Below are 19,081 nucleotides of genomic sequence, written 5' to 3'. Positions count from 1 at the left end.
GGGAGTCAATATTTAGTGCCACCTTTCTATTTTATAATATCCTCTGTTATTTCCCCTGTCCCATGTCTCTGTAAGCAGCACTCACATCATGTACAACATTAATGTCACGTCCAAAGCCATAACACCATACTAAATACAGCATATCTTATCCGTACTTTATGCAGCACGTATACACACTGTCCGTATCATATGCAGTAAATATACTCAACATTCATGCCATCCATAACACACTGTGTTAGACATGTTTTGTGTCTTCTTGCCAGTTAGTAGAAAGTGGGTATTTTCATATTAATTCCTACTGCATTTCTGCCAACACTCCTACTTTTCTAAATGGAGTCCATAGATTGGGAACAGTTCCACTTTTTTTTCAAAACAAATTATAATCTGGAAAACAAAGTGAAGCAGTAAATATAATGGGCCATGATGATTGAAAAACATACCACCGAAAGGGACACTCCATCCTGAAACCTACCCATGCTCTAGCAACAGTTCTGAAACAGACCATTTTATGCCAAACTAGCTTAGTACAAAATGGCTGAGCTGCTCCTATCTAGCTATTTTCCTTAAAAAAATCTGCGATTTTCTGGTTAATTTTCCACAGTTCCTTTATTTAATTTAAAAAAATCTTCTGTTCACAGAGAAAAGGAAATCTGTTCGGCAGGAGACAATAATAGTTTGTCTGTCTGTGGACATATAATCCTCAGGTGCAACCCATCTTTCATCAGTGAATCATTAGCATTTTATACTGACTCTGCCATGCCATGCATATTTCCCATCAGCTCTCTGTGAAATCTCTCTTATTAAAAAGCACTTTAACCCTAGGAGTTAGTTGCCGTCGGTGGGTCAAAGCACTATTCTTCCAGTGAGTAACCCATCGCTGATGCTCAAATTGTTAAATTGACAGCAACTATCATATTTTAAGTTTGTAAGCTTGCCAGCTACAACTTAACATGAACCCTCATTCCGGTGAATAGGATATGGAAAATCACTGGATTTTTAGTGAACCTGTAAGGAACCTGCAACTGTTGAGTTTATTTCAAAGTCCGAACAAATGCTGAATACTGTTTAAAGGACTACTATAATGCCAGGAAAACAAACTCATTTTCCTGGCACTCTGGGGTCTTTAGGTCCCCCCCCCCCCACCCTCATGGCCACCCTCCTGCTGGGTTGAAGGGGGCTGAAGGGGTTAAACACTTACCTTTCCAAAGAATTCTCCTCCCTCAGCCGACGTCAGCGCCGTATGTGCATGCGCGGCAAGAGCCAGGCGTGCATTCAAACAGTCCGTAGGAAAGCATTTCTCAATAGCTTTCCTATGGACATCCAGCGCCTTCTCACTTCGATTTTCAAAGTGAGAAGCGCGGAAGTGCCTCTAGCGGCTGTCAGTGAGACAGCCAATAGAGGCTGGATTAACCCTAGTGTAAACATAGCAGTTTCATTGAAACTGCTATGTTTATAGCTGCAGGGTTAACACTAGATGGACCTGGCACCCAGACCACTTCATTGAGCTGAAGTGGTCTAGGTGCCTGTAGTGGTCCTTTAACATTAATGGAATCAATACTCAAAATAACTCTTCACTGTGTCCATGCAATTCAGTGTATATTGCTAGGTGGTTAATGCTCAATTTGGAACTATTATTTATGTATTTAATCTTTTTGTTTTGTTGTTCTGTTAAAAAAATAAAATAGTTGAACTAGTGTAGGAGCTTACTCCTAAAATATCTACACCGGCATTTTCGGCAGATCAGCCATAGTAAGCAAGGAGACAGTTCATCCCGGGCAGGCAGATACTGCCATAGTACTTTCGGCAGATCAGCCATAGTATGCAAGATACTTTTCCCCTCCAGCTCAGTCAATAGACAACTCACCTCCATTTTGTAGGCTTTGGGCCTTTGCAAATTAAGTGTTGCAACACCCACCAGGCCTCTGAGGGTGGGCGTAGAGTGTCAGATCTCATGGATTAGAGTCAGGGCTAAGGGTAAATTCCCCCAATCCAAAAGGGGGATCATGGGATGTTTAAAGGAACACACTAACTAACCTCCAAAACACATCATCTTTATTAAGTGGTTTTGGTGCTTTGGATTTCTAATTTGTAGATTTGTCCAATACCACGCTGTTTGTGGCTGTCAGGTTCTTCCTCATGAAGCACATTAGAAATTATAGGCTTTCATTTTTGGTATCATGATATTTTTCATATAGGTTCTGTATATTTATTTTTAACATAAGAGTGTTCCTCTAATTGTATCACCACACGTGTTCTCCTCAAACACATATGACTGTAAGTGTGGCTATAAATTACTAACATAGTCTGTAGTTCATTGGCTAAATCTGTCTACCTTAGAACAGGGAAGTAAGCAACAAGGTTTTATTGAAACACAGGACTTTTTGACAATGGGTACAATTTGTGGAAGTGTTTTAATCAGGAAAGTTGTAAAAGTGTACCTGCTGATTCTCCTGGTTTCCATAGTAACTGCTCCACTTTTAGAAATTTGCAACATTTTTTAAAGTGATTTTTCTTAATTTCATTAGTTTCTGAGATAGGTACTGTGCACAGTTTAACGTACAGTGTTTGTACTACGTTAATGTGAAAATAACAGCATAACTTTCAGGGGAAAGTCCCATGATGACATTTATTTCTGCAACTATTATTAGTCCTTGGAAATTTACCCTGAGACACGCCGAAGGTTAGATGGACAATAATGTGTGTGTTTCATGCTGGGAGGAATGGGCGCATGGCTTGAGGCTGCATGTTTTCCAAACATTTTCAGATTAATCAACTATACTTTTGAAATAAAACTGTTTAGTTGTCATTGCAACTCAAAGAAATCTTGGCGATATATGACTCTTTTCCCCTACAGTACAGATTGAATACTAAGTTTTGTCTGAGTGTTACTAAAGTTGATGTTTTTTTTTTTTTAAATGTATTTAATATTTTTGCATTGCATATGATTGTAACATACTGGCCTGAGGTACCCCAACAGTAATCCCCTGGCATGGCAAAATGCAGTACATGTGGGTTAATTGAGATGGCATGCACAATTTTAAAATAATAACATGTTGATAACGAAGAAGTTTAACAGAGAAACATCAGACATATTTTTAAATAACGATTAGCAGAAGAGGTTATAAATGAGGCAGTCACCTTTGTATTGAGGAGTTAGTTTTACCAAGCTTGATATGTCTGAGTAGATTAATATAAAGCACGATGTGTCAGGCTAGGTGTACAAACACATACTACTGTAACTCGTTTACGCGAGATACCCGAGTGGCGCCTGTGGCGTCGGATCCTCTGCGTCTGTGGCCGATGCTCTGTGAGTTCTTCCCGTGTGGTCTTCAGCCCGGGTAGGCCCATCGTGTGAGGCCGTAGCAGTGCCGTGGAAGGGTTGTCCAGGGGGGCCCGCTCCTCTCCCGTCCCTCAGTTCTCTGCTTATTCTTTGCTGCGTGTGTTTTAGGCTTATCGAGGAGGTCAGGTACTGTGCTGCAGGTGCTGTTGTTCATTTCGCTTGCTTGTTGGAACACGAGCACACGTGCACTGCATGGTTTTGGCATAGTGCTGCGCACGAGGTTGTGGATTGTCAGCCATCTTGGGGTGCAACGCGCGATTTGTAGCTGCAGTGGGACTGGTGTTTGGGCGCAGTTGTAGGCAGTGGTGGTCGTCTGTGGGGTCCGGGGGGAGGGGGGACAGTAAGAAACCGGTCGGAGAATTGGGAGAGCGGCTGTCTCACCCCAGCTCAGGCTCAGGTAGGCCTAAGGCGTCAAACAGGGTATTTCGGCGCTGTATGTTGTCAGGTAAGGTCCCCGAGTTCACCATCGGCTTGTGAATAACAGGATCGCCGATTCTGGTCAGTATTAGCTGGTGGCACAAAATTATCTCCTGTTTTCTGGCTCAGATGCGGGAGCCCAGACAAAGCACGTCTTATCCAATCAGCGGTCAGGCTCTGCCCCCCCCCCCACCCCCCCGGTTTGGTTGGTTTTTTAAGTAAAAATTTTTTTTTGCAATGAAATTGTGTGTGTATATATATATATATATATATATATATATATATATAAATTCATTTTCTCACCCCTCCTGTGTGGTGTGGTATGTTCATTCCTCATTCTCGGGTCCTCTACAATAGGTCTGGAAGTTTGAGGGTTCTGCGCAGTATCTTAGCTGTTCCTAGAACTGCACTCTTCTGGACAGCAATCTCAGATGTCCCACCTGGAATCTGTTGAAGCTACTCCCACAACTTGGGAGTCACAGCCCTGAGTGGTCCTATCACAACTGGGACTACTACTACCTTCACTTTCCATATTCTTTCAGTTCTTCTTTCAGTCCTTGGTATTTCTCCACCTTCATGTTCCTTCTTCCTGATCTTATAGTCACTGGGTATTGCCACATCCACCACTGCAGTCTTCCGTTCCCTGTCTACCACCACAATGTCAGGTTGGTTGGCCAGCACTTGCTTGTCTGTCTGGATCTTGAAATCCCACAGGATCATAAATAGCGAGAATATATATATATATATATATATATATATATATTCTCGCTATTTATATATATGACAAAATAATACAGTATTGCAGTATTTAATGATACTTTTTTTATTGGACTAGCATAATATTTAGAAAGACAAACTTTCTAGAGTTTTCTTCTCTTCCTCAGGTCTGAAGCAATACTGATCAATCTGATAGAGTTTAACACTATCAGATTGATCAGCATTGCTTCAGGCCTGAGGAAGAGAGGAAAACTCTCGAAAGCTTGTCTTTGCAACATTATGTTAGTCCAATAAAAAAGGTATCATTGCATACTGCAATACTCTGGTATTTTGGCATCTTGTCTACTTGACTAATACGGCTAATCCAATCTGCACTATATGTATATACTACTACTACTTGCATAAGCTAAATTTTCAGAGGACAACGTTTCACTTTTTTACTTTTATTAATGGTCAACATTTCAGTTTAAAAATAATGATAAAGGAGCGGTTATAATCAAATTCAACAGAAAACAACAGGAGAATAATATATACTTAATACATTACGAAAAGCAGCAGTTAACCTGATTCTATACTATACAAACATAAACTAAGGTAGCACCATAAAACAAACTTTAATGTATATTGAATAGAATACAATATGAAAAATGATGGTCAACATTTCAGTTTAAAAGTAAGATAAAGATTTCAAAGTTGTTGTTGGAGTCCTTCCTGGCGGAGCCGGACTTACTGCCAGCTCTCCTGCACGGGCTGCATCACCTCCTCCCAAATAAAATCCTCACAAACCCACTTATATACACCACAATCAGGGCCTGGAAACAAGCTCAATCTAAGAAGGGAGCTCACCCTTTAAAATCACTGCATTTGCCTCTCACTTGCAACACTGACTTTGCCCAAGGTACCGACTATCCCTTCCCGTTGTGGGCGGGCTGGGGTATCATGGCTCTCCGTCCTTTAGCAGACCACGCAGGTTTTTAACGCTGGCAGAGATTAGGGAGCGATTCATAAGCCTTTCAACCCCATGGTTCGCATATCTCCAGGTGCGGCACTACTACCACTCTGTTACTCAAACTCCTCAATGGACTGGTCTTCAAACAGGCATGGAAAAATGGAAAACCCACTTCCATGACATAACTCCTACAGACATCCTGAGGGCGCACCAAGCCCAATGCCAAATCCTTCCTATCATCTCTTACAGAGACATGTTTCTAAAGACCCTACACTATGCCTATTATTCCCTACACAGACTACATCTAATGGCTAGGAAGGACTCAGCGACCTGTTTTGAATGCGCATGCACAAGAGCCGACTTATATCACGGTCTGTGGGAGTGCACACTAATACAAACATTTTGGACTGAGGTGAAAACGTGTCTCATGACCGGAAACATGCCCACACTACCATTGATCCCAGAGTTCTTGCTCTTGGGACCGATCCCGGGTCCACCCCAAACTAATAAATGATTCCTCCTCATAATAGCAGCTATTGGACGCAAGGCCATTCTGCAGATCTGGAACCAGCTGAACGCTCCTACGCTACAATTATTTTTATCTAAACTCAAATTTATTTTCAAAATGGATTGGTTGGCGACACTAACCAACAAAGAAATCCTTGTATATCCTTACTTTGGATGACTCCTTTAAAGCCAAAGTGAGGAATGCCTTGGAATAGTGGTGGCCGGTCGAGACCCTTTACAAATAACATCTCGTTAAGCAACACAGGTAGCTAAAAATAGAAGCATACAAGGTTGAATTGGGAGGTTGAGGGGTGGGGGGACCGAACCGGCACACAGTTCAGTTATTTCGGTTCTTATTTTTATTTTTGTTAAGATACATGTCCAATCCACCACATCTCAAAGTTGAAACGGCCGACACACAAAGTAAATACTTTACCATATTGACGTCCACTCCATCTAACTTATTCACACACCACTAATCAACAACCCCTAACCAGGCATAACTACTTATTATACTGATGTGACAAATTGTTGCAGACAGTGATGGGGCAACAGTACCTACATCAACTGAACATTAACTAACCAAGGGAACTGGACGCAACTGTTGCCATCGCTTAGTTGTATGGTGTTTTTTTTTTATTTTTATTACTTACGCAAACAGAAAAAGGGAAAAGATAGCGGAGGTACAGTTTAGCACACCTAATGTTAAGTGTGTAACTTCACTGAAAGTTCTATTAAAAACAACTTCTTTTGGTATTTAAGTGGCACAAATTCTAAGTCAAGAATCTGATTCCTAGCTAATCACATATAACCCGGTATTCCCACTTCCTACTCAACTGCTACCACCAAGTTAGTCAGGACTTCTTCACTTGCATCTTATTTTATTTGAACTCATTTTGTTACTAACACGCAAAAATGTGCTGATGTTCTAAATGCCATGGTGTATTACCTGTTTATACTATGCCTGATATCGGGGTTGTGGTGTACTTAGCATATCTGTAATTAATTCAAAAATTGTGTAGTTTCTCTAAAAGTCATGACCATATTTGATACCATTTGTTATTGTTGTGCTAGTTACTGCTGTTGTGGCTACACAAGCTCTCGTTGCCATCATTTGCACAGCTAAAATGTAAAATATAGAAGAAAAAAGGGAGAAAAAACATAGAAAGAAAAAGGCCTGTGCCACCCCTGTAGAAATAGCTCTTAAAGGGACTCTCCAGGCAGAGTCTTTTACTCACCTGGTTCCAGCGCCGGGAGCCTCGTGAAGCCGCGCCCCCTATTTCGTCAAAATGACGAAATAGGCGGGTGCGAGCAGGGAGCAATCAGACGCTTCCATTTGGAAGCGTCATTGCTCCCTTTTGCGCATGCGTGGCCTCGCCACCCATGCGCACATACTTCAGAGGGCGGCATTCATGCTGCCCTCTGAAGTCCTGAGCGCACTACCGCGCATGCGCACAGTGTGCGCGGCCACAAGCTGACTGACAGCTCAGCTCGCAGTCTTTGCCCGCCCCCCTCCTCTGCTGACAGGCTGGAGAGAGAAGGCACGCACACAGTGCCTTCTCTCTCCTGCACACGTCAGACGTATTTTCAAACGTCTGACGTGTAGAGGGCCTTTTTAGGGCGCTGCATGATAGGAAGTCCCTCTGGTGGCCGTCTGAGTGACGGCCACTGGAGGTATTCCTATCAATCAATGTAAACACTGTATTTTCTCTGAAAATACAGTGTTTACATTAGATTGCCTGCAGGGAGCCAGGGGCGGACTGAGAACCCTCAGGGCCCCCGGGCAAAATAAATCAAGGGCCCCCTTACAGGCCCCACCCATACTCCGCAGCAAGCGCCACACATGTCCCGCCTCCATGCACCGCCTCCAGCCACACCCTACACAATCTTTAGACACAAGGAACAAAAGTGCAATAATCCCTTCGAGGCCCCAGTAGAGACTACAATTGAGGGCTAATGGGCCATGGAGGGGGGTCTTTCTAGTAGAGGCCATCTCAGTGTCCTTTAGAGAGTGTGTTAGAAAGAATCCCCTCCAGGCCCTATTAGAGACTACAATGGAGTCTAATAGGCTTGGAAGGTGGTCTTTCTAACAGAGGCCATCTCAGTGTCCCTGCTGGAAACAGTCGCCTCCAGGCCCCAGTAGAGACTACAATTGAGGGCTAATGGGCCATGGAGAGGGGGAGCATTCTTTCAGAGGCTATCTCAGTGTCCTTTAGAGAGTGTGTTAGAAAGAATTTCCTCCAGGTCCCATTAGAGACTACAATGGAGTCTAATGGGGCCTGGAGGGGGGTCTCTCCAACACTCTGGTTCCTATTCACAATATAGCAACACAACATAGCTCGCTGATACCTAGGCCAAGTTGGCTCCTCTTACCTTAATTACTGTTGCTGGGTGGCAGTCTGTGGGCTTGCTGGAAGGCTGTGGGCTTACTGGCTGCGGCTGGCAGGCTGTGGGCTTGCTGGCAGGCTGTGGGCTTGCTGGCTACTGACGGCAGGCTGTGGGCTTGCTGGCTGTGGCTGGCAGGCTGTGGGCTTGCTGGCTGCGGCTGGCAGGCTGTTGGCTTGCTGGCTGCGGCTGGCAGGCTGTGGCTTGCTGGCTTGCTGGCAGGCTGTGGCTTGCTGGCTGCGGTTGGCAGGCTGTGGGCTTGCTGGCTGTAAGCCTAACTGGTGGCCTGTGGGCTGGCTGGCTACTGGCCAGCCGGTTGGCTGGCTGGCCGGCCTGTGGGCTGGCTGGCTTGCTGGCTACTGGGGCACTTGTAGATTATTTAAAGAAATAATCCATGCACAATAACCACTACTGCTCTGTGTAGTCGTTATGGTGCCAGGAGGGCCGGGCCCCCTTTTCAGAGTAAGTAGTCAAACCGTTTAAGAACAGTTTGACAACTTACCTGGGGTCTGCTGGGATATGAGGCTGTAGTAGGGTATAGGAGCAGTGGTGCAATGTATAAGGGGTGCAGTGTGTGTGAAAGGTTCAGTGTGTGTGAGGGGGTGTAGTGTGTGAATGTGTAGGGTGTGTGGGGCAATGTGTGTATGAGGGGGCTGTGTATGTGTGTGGCAATGTTAGTATGGGGTGCTGTGTGTGTATGGGTGGGCAGTGTGTGTGTGTGAGGCAATATGTGTAAATGTGTATGGTGTGTATGGGGGGCAGTGTGTGAATGTGTATGGTGTGTGGGGGCAGTGTGTTTATGGGGCTAGAGTTCACTCTCACCACTGCGACCACCAGGAATCCCTGGTGGTCACAGTGTTGAGAGTGAACTCTAGCCCGTAGCTCCAGGGCTAGAGTTTACTCTCGCAAGAGCCGTAACGTTGCCGTGGTAACCACGGCAACGATCTGTGCTCACGCAAGAAGGACCCAGAGGAGCTGAAGGCTGAGCTCCCGGGTCCTCTCTTCCTCCCTCCCCTGCCGGCTGCCCGCACGGTGCCTGCAGACAGGGGAGGGGGCAATTGCCCTCCTCTTACTCCCATCTCCCCCTCTTCTTACCCCCCTCCCCCTCTTCTTACCCCCTTCTTACTCTCCCCCTCTTCTTACTCCCCCTTCTTCTTACTCCCCCCTCCCCCTCTTCTTACTCCCACCTCTTCTTACTCCTCCCTCTTCTTACTCCCCTCCCCCTCTTCTTACTCCCCCCCTCTTCTTACCCCCTCCCCCTCTTCTTACTCCCCCCTCTTCTTACTCCCCTCCCCCCTCTTCTTACACCCCCCTCTTCTTACCCCCCTCCCCCTCTTCTTACTCTCCCCTCTTCTTATCCCCCCTCCCCCCTCTTCTCCCTCCCCCTTCCCCCTCTTCTTACTCCCCCTTCCTCTTCTTACTCCCCCTTCCTCTTTTTACTCCCCCTCCCTTCTTACTCCCCCCTCCCCCTCTTCTTACCCCCTTCTTACTCCCCCTTCTCTTCTTACTCCCCCCTCCTCTCTTCTTACCCCCTCCTCTCTTCTTACTCCCCCTCCCTCTCTCTTCTTACCCCCTCCCTCTCTCTTCTTACCACCCCTCCCTCTCTCTTCTTACCCCCCCTCCCTCTCTCTTCTTACCCCCCCTCCCTCTCTCTTCTTACCCCCCCTCCCTCTCTCTTCTTACCCCCCCTCCCTCTCTCTTCTTACCCCCTCCCTTTCTCTTCTTACCCCTCCCTTTCTCTTCTTACCCCCTCCCTTTCTCTTCTTACCCCCTCCCTTTCTCTTCTTACCCCCTCCCTTTCTCTTCTTACCCCCCTCCCTTTCTCTTCTTACCCTTTCTCTTCTTACCCCCCCCTCTTTCTTCTTACCCCCCCTCTTTCTTCTTACCCCTCCCTCTTTCTTCTTACCCCCCCTCCCCACTTTCTTCTTACCCCCTCCCCTCTTTCTTCTTACCCCCTCCCTCCTTGTTCTTACCCCCCGTCCTCTTTGTTTTTACCCCCCTCCCTCTTTGTTCTTACCCCCCTCCCTCTTTGTTCTTACCCCCCTCCCTCTTTGTTCTTACCCCCCCTCCCTCTTTGTTCTTACCCCACCCCTCCCTCTTTGTTCTTACCCCCCTCTTTGTTCTTCCCCCCCCTCCCCCCTCCCTCCCTCTTTGTTCTTACCCCCTCCCCCCTCCCTCCCTCTTTGTTCTTACCCCCTCCCCTGTAGCGTGGCCGAGCTGCTCTCCGGTCCGCGGTGCCCGGCCGGAGTGCTAGGAAGGTGCACACTGAGTGTGCACCTTCCTGTCAGTCCGGCCGGGTACAGGAAACAGAAACTCCTGTTCCGCGCGGAACAGGAGTTTCTGTTTCCTGTACCCGGCCGGACTGACAGGAAGGTGCACACTCAGGGTGCACCTTCCTATCACTCCAGACGGGCACCGCGGACCGGAGAGCAGCTCGGCCACGCTACAGGGGAGGGGAGGTGAGAAGCTGCAGCCGCCTGAGGCTCTTAAGAGAGCGCTAAGGCGGCTGCAGCATTTAACCCCTTAAGGACCAAACTTCTGGAATAAAAGGGAATCATGACATGTCACACATGTCATGTGTCCTTAAGGGGTTAAAGGGGCGGGCGGGCCCCCCTCCCGGCCGGGCCCTCGGACCATGTCCGAAGTGCCCGACCTGTCAGTCCGCCCATGCAGGGAGCTATAGATCATACCTGAACAACTACATTAAGCTTTAGTTGTTCAGGTGACTATAGTGTCCCTTTAATACAAAGTAATGCCCAGCAATATAGACTTTGTGGGATAATGACCAAGTGACCAGACAACATATAAAATTAATTAATCAAGCCATTGAAGTCTTGCTTTATTTCAAGAGTCTCAGGTTAAACCCACATTGATGTTGTAACATAGCTAAGCTGGGTCTGTCCACAGTCTATGGGCTGCACCTCAATACTAAGTACCCAACACAAGGATATGTAACTTACCCTTTGGACGGCACTGTACCTAGTCATGATATTTCCAATGTACTCCTTCTAATCACAATGTCTGGCAAACAGTCGCCTCCAGGCCCCAGTAGAGACTACAATTGAGGGCTAATGGGCCATGGAGAGGGGGAGCATTCTTTCAGAGGCTATCTCAGTGTCCTTTAGAGAGTGTGTTAGAAAGAATTTCCTCCAGGTCCCATTAGAGACTACAATGGAGTCTAATGGGGCCTGGAGGGGGGTCTCTCCAACACTCTGGTTCCTATTCACAATATAGCAACACAACATAGCTCGCTGATACCTAGGCCAAGTTGGCTCCTCTTACCTTAATTACTGTTGCTGGGTGGCAGTCTGTGGGCTTGCTGGAAGGCTGTGGGCTTACTGGCTGCGGCTGGCAGGCTGTGGGCTTGCTGGCAGGCTGTGGGCTTGCTGGCTACTGACGGCAGGCTGTGGGCTTGCTGGCTGTGGCTGGCAGGCTGTGGGCTTGCTGGCTGCGGCTGGCAGGCTGTTGGCTTGCTGGCTGCGGCTGGCAGGCTGTGGCTTGCTGGCTGGCAGGCTGTGGCTTGCTGGCTGCGGTTGGCAGGCTGTGGGCTTGCTGGCTGTAAGCCTAACTGGTGGCCTGTGGGCTGGCTGGCTACTGGCCAGCCGGTTGGCTGGCTGGCCGGCCTGTGGGCTGGCTGGCTTGCTGGCTACTGGGGCACTTGTAGATTATTTAAAGAAATAATCCATGCACAATAACCACTACTGCTCTGTGTAGTCGTTATGGTGCCAGGAGGGCCGGGCCCCCTTTTCAGAGTAAGTAGTCAAACCGTTTAAGAACAGTTTGACAACTTACCTGGGGTCTGCTGGGATATGAGGCTGTAGTAGGGTATAGGAGCAGTGGTGCAATGTATAAGGGGTGCAGTGTGTGTGAAAGGTTCAGTGTGTGTGAGGGGGTGTAGTGTGTGAATGTGTAGGGTGTGTGGGGCAATGTGTGTATGAGGGGGCTGTGTATGTGTGTGGCAATGTTAGTATGGGGTGCTGTGTGTGTATGGGTGGGCAGTGTGTGTGTGTGAGGCAATATGTGTAAATGTGTATGGTGTGTATGGGGGGCAGTGTGTGAATGTGTATGGTGTGTGGGGGCAGTGTGTTTATGGGGCTAGAGTTCACTCTCACCACTGCGACCACCAGGAATCCCTGGTGGTCACAGTGTTGAGAGTGAACTCTAGCCCGTAGCTCCAGGGCTAGAGTTTACTCTCGCAAGAGCCGTAACGTTGCCGTGGTAACCACGGCAACGATCTGTGCTCACGCAAGAAGGACCCAGAGGAGCTGAAGGCTGAGCTCCCGGGTCCTCTCTTCCTCCCTCCCCTGCCGGCTGCCCGCACGGTGCCTGCAGACAGGGGAGGGGGCAATTGCCCTCCTCTTACTCCCATCTCCCCCTCTTCTTACCCCCCTCCCCCTCTTCTTACCCCCCTTCTTACTCTCCCCCTCTTCTTACTCCCCCTTCTTCTTACTCCCCCCTCCCCCTCTTCTTACTCCCACCTCTTCTTACTCCTCCCTCTTCTTACTCCCCTCCCCCTCTTCTTACTCCCCCCCTCTTCTTACCCCCTCCCCCTCTTCTTACTCCCCCCTCTTCTTACTCCCCTCCCCCCTCTTCTTACACCCCCCTCTTCTTACCCCCCTCCCCCTCTTCTTACTCTCCCCTCTTCTTATCCCCCCTCCCCCCTCTTCTCACTCCCCCTTCCCTCTCTTCTTACTCCCCCTTCCTCTTCTTACTCCCCCTTCCTCTTTTTACTCCCCCTCCTTTCTTACTCCCCCCTCCCCCTCTTCTTACCCCCTTCTTACTCCCCCTTCTCTTCTTACTCCCCCCTCCTCTCTTCTTACCCCCTCCTCTCTTCTTACTCCCCCTCCCTCTCTCTTCTTACCCCCCTCCCTCTCTCTTCTTACCACCCCTCCCTCTCTCTTCTTACTCTTCTTACCCCCCCTCCCTCTCTCTTCTTACCCCCCCTCCCTCTCTCTTCTTACCCCCCCTCCCTCTCTCTTCTTACCCCCTCCCTTTCTCTTCTTACCCCCTCCCTTTCTCTTCTTACCCCCTCCCTTTCTCTTCTTACCCCCTCCCTTTCTCTTCTTACCCCCCTCCCTTTCTCTTCTTACCCTTTCTCTTCTTACCCCCCCTCTTTCTTCTTACCCCCCCTCTTTCTTCTTACCCCTCCCTCTTTCTTCTTACCCCCCCTCCCCACTTTCTTCTTACCCCCCTCCCCTCTTTCTTCTTACCCCCTCCCTCTTTGTTCTTACCCCCTCCCTCTTTGTTCTTACCCCCCTCCCTCTTTGTTCTTACCCCCCTCCCTCTTTGTTCTTACCCCCCTCCCTCTTTGTTCTTACCCCCCCTCCCTCTTTGTTCTTACCCCACCCCTCCCTCCCTCTTTGTTCTTACCCCCTCCCCCCTCCCTCCCTCTTTGTTCTTACCCCCTCCCCTGTAGCGTGGCCGAGCTGCTCTCCGGTCCGCGGTGCCCGGCCGGAGTGCTAGGAAGGTGCACACTGAGTGTGCACCTTCCTGTCAGTCCGGCCGGGTACAGGAAACAGAAACTCCTGTTCCGCGCGGAACAGGAGTTTCTGTTTCCTGTACCCGGCCGGACTGACAGGAAGGTGCACACTCAGGGTGCACCTTCCTATCACTCCAGACGGGCACCGCGGACCGGAGAGCAGCTCGGCCACGCTACAGGGGAGGGGAGGTGAGAAGCTGCAGCCGCCTGAGGCTCTTAAGAGAGCGCTAAGGCGGCTGCAGCATTTAACCCCTTAAGGACCAAACTTCTGGAATAAAAGGGAATCATGACATGTCACACATGTCATGTGTCCTTAAGGGGTTAAAGGGGCGGGCGGGCCCCCCTCCCGGCCGGGCCCTCGGACCATGTCCGAAGTGCCCGACCTGTCAGTCCGCCCATGCAGGGAGCTATAGATCATACCTGAACAACTACATTAAGCTTTAGTTGTTCAGGTGACTATAGTGTCCCTTTAATACAAAGTAATGCCCAGCAATATAGACTTTGTGGGATAATGACCAAGTGACCAGACAACATATAAAATTAATTAATCAAGCCATTGAAGTCTTGCTTTATTTCAAGAGTCTCAGGTTAAACCCACATTGATGTTGTAACATAGCTAAGCTGGGTCTGTCCACAGTCTATGGGCTGCACCTCAATACTAAGTACCCAACACAAGGATATGTAACTTACCCTTTGGACGGCACTGTACCTAGTCATGATATTTCCAATGTACTCCTTCTAATCACAATGTCTGGCACTTTAAATTCTCTGTTTAAGTGACATGGTGGTATCCATCTCCTTATTATTTTACACTGGCGACCACTTACTCCTCTACAAATAACCGAGGTTGGAGGCTGATGTTGCCTATTTTTTGCCACTGATGGAACCATGTTTTTGTTGAGATCCTACTAACCTTTGATACAACTATCCTGTTTGGAAATTACCCATAGCTATGTTATACTTGACAAACCTTTGTTTTGTTTTACTTATGCTGTATTGTTAAATGCCAAAAAGTCAATGTGAATGCTTCATATACACTCTTCACTCTGTATCTGTTCTGAAACTATGCCTGACTTATGTGTTGTATTTAACATTAATTCAGTTAGAGTGAGGGCTGAATTAAAATGATGGGTGCTGACATCTAGGAGTGTCCCACTAATTAGGTTAGGACTCTGCATGATGCTCCCGAATTGACAAAAAACTATGCTTACATATAGAAGGCACAAGGACAAAATATAGTAAGTCATGGATCTATCAGAACAACATCAAACTAAAAGTTATTTTTTTCAAGTAGTGTATCCAATAATGATTAGTCTGAATGTCAAAATACCCAGTTCTGTGCTTAAAGGGACACTATAGGCACCCTGACCACTTCAGCTTTTTGAAGTGGTCTGGGTGCAGTGTTCCTGTTGCCCTTAGTGCTGCAATGTTAAACACTACAGTTCCAGAGAAACTGCAATATTTACATTGCAGCAATAAATCTGCCCTCAGTGTCTGGAGGCGCTTCCTGCATTCAAATGGACATTTGGCCCGGTATCTGACGCTGGACGACCTCACGCTCTGCATTATGGACATCTGACGTCAGATTTTTCCCCATAGGAAAGCACTGATTCAATGCTTTCTTATGCGGAGGTCTAATGCGTGCATTAGCGTCCACTCGTCGCAGGGTGTTGGAGGAGCTGCAACCCTTTATTGACCACTGCGAAGGTGGGAGGAGGGGGGAAGAGCGGGGGCAGAGGGAGCTATAGATTTGTATTCCTGGCAATTATACAATAATTACATTTGTAGAAGTTAAATCTGTATACTTCAGCGTCTCCTAGACCCATTGCTTGTTACATATAACATATACTGATCCCGTATGTGTGTGTGTGTGTGTGTACATTCATTCAAAAAGTCACACAGTAGGGATGTGCATGGGCAAAAAATTTGTCGGTTTGGTTCGGCTCGGCACTTCTGAAATTTGGAACTTTGGCAATTCGGAACTTCGGCAATTCGGAATTTCAGCAATTTGGTTCGGTACTTCGCAAATTTGGCATTTCGGTCATTCGTAAGCATCCGAATGTCCAAATTGCCCAAAATTCGTCCGAATTTACATTCAGAACAAAAACGAATTGCACATGTCTACCACACAGAGTTTGATTAGTAAGGAGCTAGTCATGGTTTCTGAGTGTGCTAATGCCAATATTAGTTTAATTTCATCTTTCATGTAATGTAATTTTGAGCTTACATGCTATGAGATTTTACTGTCAGAATTAAAGATTATCTAGTCTTCAGAGGTATCTTGGATCATTGACTTCAAGGACACTCAATTAAAATGTTGTAATAATTACATTTACCGTTAAAATGTTTTTTTATATTTATATCAGTTATGTAAGGACATGCCATTATATCTGTTTATTCTACCTTTTAAAAATTATATTAGTTTATTAAAAAAAAAATCAAATGTCCAAACGTAATAATTACTTTTCTCTAGAACTTTGGTCAACATGTCCTCATCTTCTGCCGCATTACTGTATCAAATTGTAATCATTTATCAATAAACTCACATATGGATTATCTGTTGCTGGTTTACTCTTGCTCTGTGAAATTAAAGGAAAACTGCTACTTCCCAGGATTTTTTATATTTTGTTTACTTATATCCCCTATTTTTACAAAACATATGTCTGTGTGGTCTAAAAAAAAAAACAATAAAAGGGACACTATAGTCACCAAAACAACTTTATCTCAGAAGCAGTTTTGGTGTATAGATCATGCCCCTGCAGTCTCATCAATTTCTGATCAATTCTCTGCCATTTAAAAGTTTAATCGCTTTGTTTATACAGCTTTAGTCACTCCTCCCTGCATGTGACTTACACAGCCTTTCTAAACACTTCCTGTAAAGAGTAATCTAATGTTTGGATTTTGATATTGCATATTCTGTTTTACAGTTAATAGCTGTACAGAGCAGGAAATAAAAACTTTTAAAGTTAGTTACATTTAATTGAAAATGAAACCATTGTATTTTCATGCAGGCTGTCAGTCACAGCCAGGGGAGGTGTGCCTTGAGCTGCATAAACAGAAACAAAAGTGATTTAGCTCCTAAATGGCAGAGAATTGAGCAGTGAAACTCGGGAGCATGGTCTATACACATAAACTGCTTTATTAAGCTAAAGTTGTTTTGGTGGCTTGTGTCCCTTTAGGTGTAAAAATTCACCTCTTTTCCAGAATTGAGCGCCTCCATCTTGACTACTTGTCAACCATTGTTGTAGCGTCTGCCCTTTTCTGTCATTAAACATAGTATAAGTAGGAGGAAAAATACAAACAATGCAAAGTGTACAATTTATGAAATGCTATATAATTCATAACATGGAATGTTTTCCTCATTTTTCTTTAAGTTCACAGTATGAATGAAGTTAGATGGTGCACTATCTCTGACCAAGAGACCAAAAAATGTAACGACATGAAGTCTTCTTTCGCACAAGCACAGATCATTCCTCTGTTATCGTGTGTTAGTGGACAATCATCCTCTGACTGTATCCAAAAACTGGCGGTAAGATTAGTTTTACTATGCAACTTTTTAGTAAAAAAAATAAATACAAGTTAGAGAGAGTAAAATTCAGCCACACTTAAACAACAACAAAAAACACAAACTAAATAGAAAATAGTTTATTAACCAATCACTTTGAGATTTTTAGCATATTTTTAAATGACGTATGGCATGATTAATATAATTGTGTGTATGTAGTGTGTATGTAGTATAGAATAAGTCATGCTGGTAATTATGAATTATATAACCATAAGAAACAATATTACAACTAAACAAATACTGCACTCTATCTCAAATTCATATGTCAACTTAAATAACAGAGGTAGCACTAAAAAAATATACTTTATTAAATTTATATGTAAGAGTAAAACCTGTATTATTCCAATGAGCACATAACCTTTTAGTTTTATATTGTTTATATATTTTGGTTGATGAATACTAAGGCCAATGCCCAAAGACACACTCCAATGACACGAGTTTCTCATTTATTGTGAAAACCAGCTGGTAAGGATCGGCTCTTCTAATGAGATATATATATATATATATATATATATATATATATATATATATTTAAAAAAAAAAAATATATATATATATATTCATAACTGTTTACACTGTACAGTACATAATTAACTGTAGTTTAATCACTGGTCGCTTTTTATTCTACCAGCAAAATCAATTGTGACCTGTCACATTTTTGCTGTTCTATGAACATTTTGGCTTTCAAACAATCAGAACCTTTTGAACCCTAAATAAATATTTTCATGGTGCAGATTTTAAAAAGACCACGTGAAAAGAACACAACAAGCACCATAACCACCACATCACGCTGTAATGGATTTGGTGCCAGCAGTGCCTTGGCCAACACCCAATGTAAATCAGACTTTTTATCGCTAGCTGCTGGATGCCGCCCCCTGCCTCATCTCAGCTCTGAGCTAAGCCGGAATCCTAAAACAATATACAAGACAGCCCCCTAACAAGGGCACAGGAGAATATGATTGGAAGGCATATTAACAGAACTTAGGGTAATCGGGATTAATGCAAGATAGGAAACTAAAATAATAGGGCTAAATATAACAATGACAGACCTGTAAGAGAGAGGCAAAGATATCAAGTAAGTAAAGCTAGTATAATGTCCGGGACATGGACACAGGAGTCAAGGTGGGTGAGGAATACAGTAACACTGGATATAATACTCTCTAGTCTGAGACACGCCAAGTCAGGAAGAAAGGATCACTAAGGGTGGAGTTAGACCTGCACGGTACTTATTGCAGTTTCTCAATACTCTGCAATAATTAAGGGGACAGGGGCACTGCACCCAGACCACTTCAATGAGATAAGGTGGTCTGGGTGCCTATGGTGTCCCTTTAAGGCCACTTCGACTACTGGCATTAAATTTGAATTCACATCTTTAGTGAATGACACTGATAGTATTTTTCCAAACAGCAGAAGAGTTCATCTACCAAATTTTCTTGAAAATAATACAAAAAACGTGAATTTTTTTGTATTTATATTAAAGTGCTCTGCAATGTTTGAAATGATTTGGTTTAATATGTTTGTTGAAAATATCCAATCTCTTTCTCACGTAGAATAATCAGGCTGACGCAGTGACACTTGATGGCAGTTTAATTTATGATGCTGGAAAACAATATAATCTGAAACCAATTGTCGGAGAAGTCTATGATCAGGGTATGTACAATAATCTAAAGGTTTTTGAAGATTCAGGTCACGGTTAAGTTGGATGATAAATCCTTTTCTAAG

General features: G+C 45.4%; 1 protein-coding gene across 1 annotated transcript in view; it reads left to right on the top strand.

Annotated features, from left to right (window-relative positions):
• The window catches only part of MELTF (melanotransferrin), an 80,409-nt gene that overhangs the window by 24,865 nt on the left and 36,463 nt on the right, over window positions 1-19,081 (top strand). Inside the window, exons 2-3 of the mRNA XM_063442730.1 lie at window positions 17,169-17,323; window positions 18,910-19,009. Of these exons, the coding sequence (XP_063298800.1) occupies window positions 17,169-17,323; window positions 18,910-19,009 (255 nt within the window). The remainder of the gene's footprint in view (window positions 1-17,168; window positions 17,324-18,909; window positions 19,010-19,081) is intronic.

Source organism: Pelobates fuscus, chromosome 2, assembly GCF_036172605.1.
Source record: "Pelobates fuscus isolate aPelFus1 chromosome 2, aPelFus1.pri, whole genome shotgun sequence".
Lineage (NCBI taxonomy): Eukaryota > Metazoa > Chordata > Amphibia > Anura > Pelobatidae > Pelobates > Pelobates fuscus.
Note: the sequence above shows the minus strand (reverse complement) of the source record. Positions and strands in the feature narration are given on the sequence as shown.